The sequence below is a fragment of the Seriola dumerili genome, unplaced genomic scaffold, assembly GCF_002260705.1.
Source record: "Seriola dumerili isolate Sdu_G_001 unplaced genomic scaffold, Sdu_1.0 BDQW01000079.1, whole genome shotgun sequence".
Lineage (NCBI taxonomy): Eukaryota > Metazoa > Chordata > Actinopteri > Carangiformes > Carangidae > Seriola > Seriola dumerili.
Window position 1 is genome coordinate 1823415 of NW_019174334.1, and position 3121 is coordinate 1826535.

Consider the following 3121-nt stretch of genomic DNA (forward strand, 5'->3'; position numbering starts at 1 on the left):
CAAGTGCTCACATCTAATTCAAAATGTCCACGTATTCAATGCTGCAGATTGAGCCCCGTGCAGCTAGTTTTTTTTTTTTTTTTACTGTAATAATAAGACATTCCAGGAATATTTCTCACACTTGTGCTGTGTTTGGTGTGGACAGCAGAGAGAGGAGGACAAAGGGCGAGGCGGTGGGAGTGCAGCTGATGGCTGCGTTGTGATTAAAGACGCCAAATTACGGCAGTGAACAGTGTCATAATTACATTGCTTAATCACATTCTGGAGCTCTAATTGCCTTAACGACGTGTTTGATTATGTGAAGCCAGGTATTACAGTCGACAGTTTTCATACACACTTGTTTTCGAATTAACATATTATTACACACCGTCATGGAAATTGTTTTAATAATCACAATAAAGGTCGCCTGAGTTTTTTTTTTTTTTTTCTTTTTCGTGGAGCACCAACATCTTCTTGCTGCCTCAAGGCAGTGCTCACCCTCGTCTGGCCTTTGCTCCCACTACTTGTAGACTTCTAGCTCAAGAAAAGAAAAGTTTCCGGTTTTAATGGAGCAGAAAATTATTGAACAAATCTTCCTCAGGTTTCCTGACACCTGATGAGAGTCCGAGACAAATACGATCCACAACACCCTCAGGAACGACGAAGGTCTAATTTTAGAACAATCACTTGTTACTATCAATGTTATTCATTTTTAGCTTGTTAACCCACAATCAAATGTCAAATTCAGGTTGAATTTTTAGTGAGTGTATTTATCAAACAAATAAAAGTTAAAGGCAGATTCCTCTAATTCCACTTCCACTATAGTCAGATGCAGATGAATAATCAGAAGTGTTTCTGTTGTTCAAAATATTTTAATAAAGCTTTTCAACACTGAAATACATACAAATGGCCCTCTTTGCTCATATAATAACTAAGGTATGTACAATAATCCACAGCTTGACCTGACAACGCGATTAATCTGAAGACCTCGATCATGTGAGAGAAGAAAAAGCTCCAAAAAACAGCAACTAAGGAAAAACTACAATGTGCAATGTAAGCAAAAATATCCCATATAAATATCCAAATTAATAAATTACAAAAGACACAGCGAAACACCTGATGAACCTTCATTCAGGTTTTCTAAATTTTTCTGAAATTTTATTATATCATAGTGCCCCCCCCCACCAAAAAAAAATAAAGGAATTGTAATAGGCGTGCGCAACTTTTTAACAAGTGTCTGGATTAACACATAAATATCTGACTGATTAAACCACTTAACTTGTCACTTTGCCTTGTTCATGACATTCCACGTGCTCAATAGAAAAGTTCATGAAAACAGGCCTTGAACCAGTAAGCAAAAAAAAAAAAAAAAAAGTCTAAATGTCTCTGAGGTGAAATGAAAAGAAAAAAAATCGCAAATGAATGAGGAAGCAGCAGAAAGTGAGGTTGGACTAACTCTCCAGGAAGGTGTCCATCTATTCAAGTGAAAAGGTCGCAAGTTGTCAGGTCACCAAAATCTCCAAAAGGGTCTTAAACAGAGCAAGTGATCAACAACTCACTCGAGACTTGCAGCCACTCTTACAGGCCTACTGGACTTGTGTTTGGTCTTCACTGTCATTCATACCAGCACTTTAAGGATGATTTATATACACAATCAAGTATTGTTTGAACAAAAACGCGTTTTGAATGCATTTAGGCTAAATATTATAAAAGTATTCATCGGCATTACTTTGTCTCTAGCCTACTGACTTCAACAACAGTGGCCTCGCAGGTTTTCCTCTCCAAAAGTGTTCTTAAAAGTGGTGTCTGTTCTCTCATGTGCTTCTCTGAGTCTTTGTCAGACGCAGTTAAGGCTTGTCAGTGCACTGTTTGCAGAGGCTGGAGGTGGCGTTGTTGAATAGGGCACATTTATCGGGGCAGGAGGACGCAGCCACTCCGGTGGGGAAGGGATATCCAGGCGGCTGCTCGTATGCGCCTAAGCCGGGAGCTGCGAGGGCAGTGGTGGCCGGTATCGAGGCAGCAGAGATGGCTTGGCCCTGGTTGAGATACGCCACTAGCCTCCTCATCTCCTCCAGCGCTTGCGCCTGCATGAGGATGTAGTTTTTGGCGAGCAGCAAAGTGGCAATTTTGGAGAGTTTCCGCACTGACGGGCTGTGCGCGTAGGGGATGACCGCTCTGAGCTCATCCAGCGCGTCGTTCAGATCGTGCATCCGTCGTCTTTCTCTGGCATTGATGTTTAGCCTCAGTAATTTCTGCTCTTTGGTTTTCTTACCTCCTTCTGTTTTCCCCGCGGCCACCGTCCGCCCGTCGGTCAGAAGGACCATGTCACACCTGCCGTCACTGTCATCGTCTTGGCTCTGCTCTCCGCCGCTGCTCTCCGCCGCCGAGGTCCTATTGGCGCTCTCACCGTAGTTGACGCACAAAGATCCGGTCGGCAGACCCAGTGGCCCCCCTCTACCTCCTGCCAGAACACCCGGCTGAATCGGGTCTGGATCGGTCTGGTCAAAGCAGCTGATCGGTGACTGGCGGTCTCTGGCTGGTAGTTCAATGCCGGCCGACGATCTGAAAGGGTCCATTTTTTTCGTGGACACGGCGCTCAGAGTTTTGTGAAAAATGTCCCCTGCGCCGCCGTTCAAGTTCATCCTCCTGTCCATAGCCTTGTGGGTTCCGCGTTGTTGCAAGCTATGGTCCCTTCTGGAAACTCTTGACGCGTCTCTGGGAGTTTCTTCCCCTGTTTGTCCTCTACGAGTTTAGTTGTGTGTCAGCGGTGAAGTTGCAGGCTTGCTGGACTTGTCAGCTGAGGTGTGGAGACGAGGAGGAGACTCGTGTAATAAGTGCTGCTCCCTCCTGCCTCTCTCTCTCTGTCTGTCTGTGATTCACCTTCACCGAATCTCCACGATGGTCCTCGTTACGCACAAGACGCCTGAGTCTTTTTACATCATTATCTCGAGGCGGGTTATTAAAAAGGATTCGCCTATTGGGACAGAGACACCCTCTCCCCCTCTCACTCTCTACCCAATCAGGTTAACGTTTTAATTAATGGCATTTAAACGATGACAAACAATACCGCGTGCACTCAATCTCCCTCTATCTGCGTGTGTGTGTGTGTGTGTGTCTGTGTGAGTGATGGAATCTCTTTATA

At 44.7% G+C, this 3121-nt stretch overlaps 1 protein-coding gene across 1 annotated transcript; it reads right to left on the minus strand.

Annotated features, from left to right (window-relative positions):
* Positions 1-1363: 1363 nt before the first annotated feature.
* On the minus strand, positions 1364-2834 carry bhlhe22 (basic helix-loop-helix family member e22). The gene has a single exon (XM_022744316.1). The coding sequence runs from the start codon at positions 2631-2633 to the stop codon at positions 1827-1829; it is 807 nt and encodes a 268-aa protein (XP_022600037.1). The 5' UTR covers positions 2634-2834; the 3' UTR covers positions 1364-1826.
* Between the last annotated feature and the right edge of the window lie 287 nt (positions 2835-3121).

What these genes read in the sequence shown, in the direction of transcription:
- bhlhe22 (XM_022744316.1), bottom strand. Translation starts at nt 2,633, where the DNA reads ATGGACAGGAGGATGAACTTGAACGGCGGCGCAGGGGACATTTTTCAC.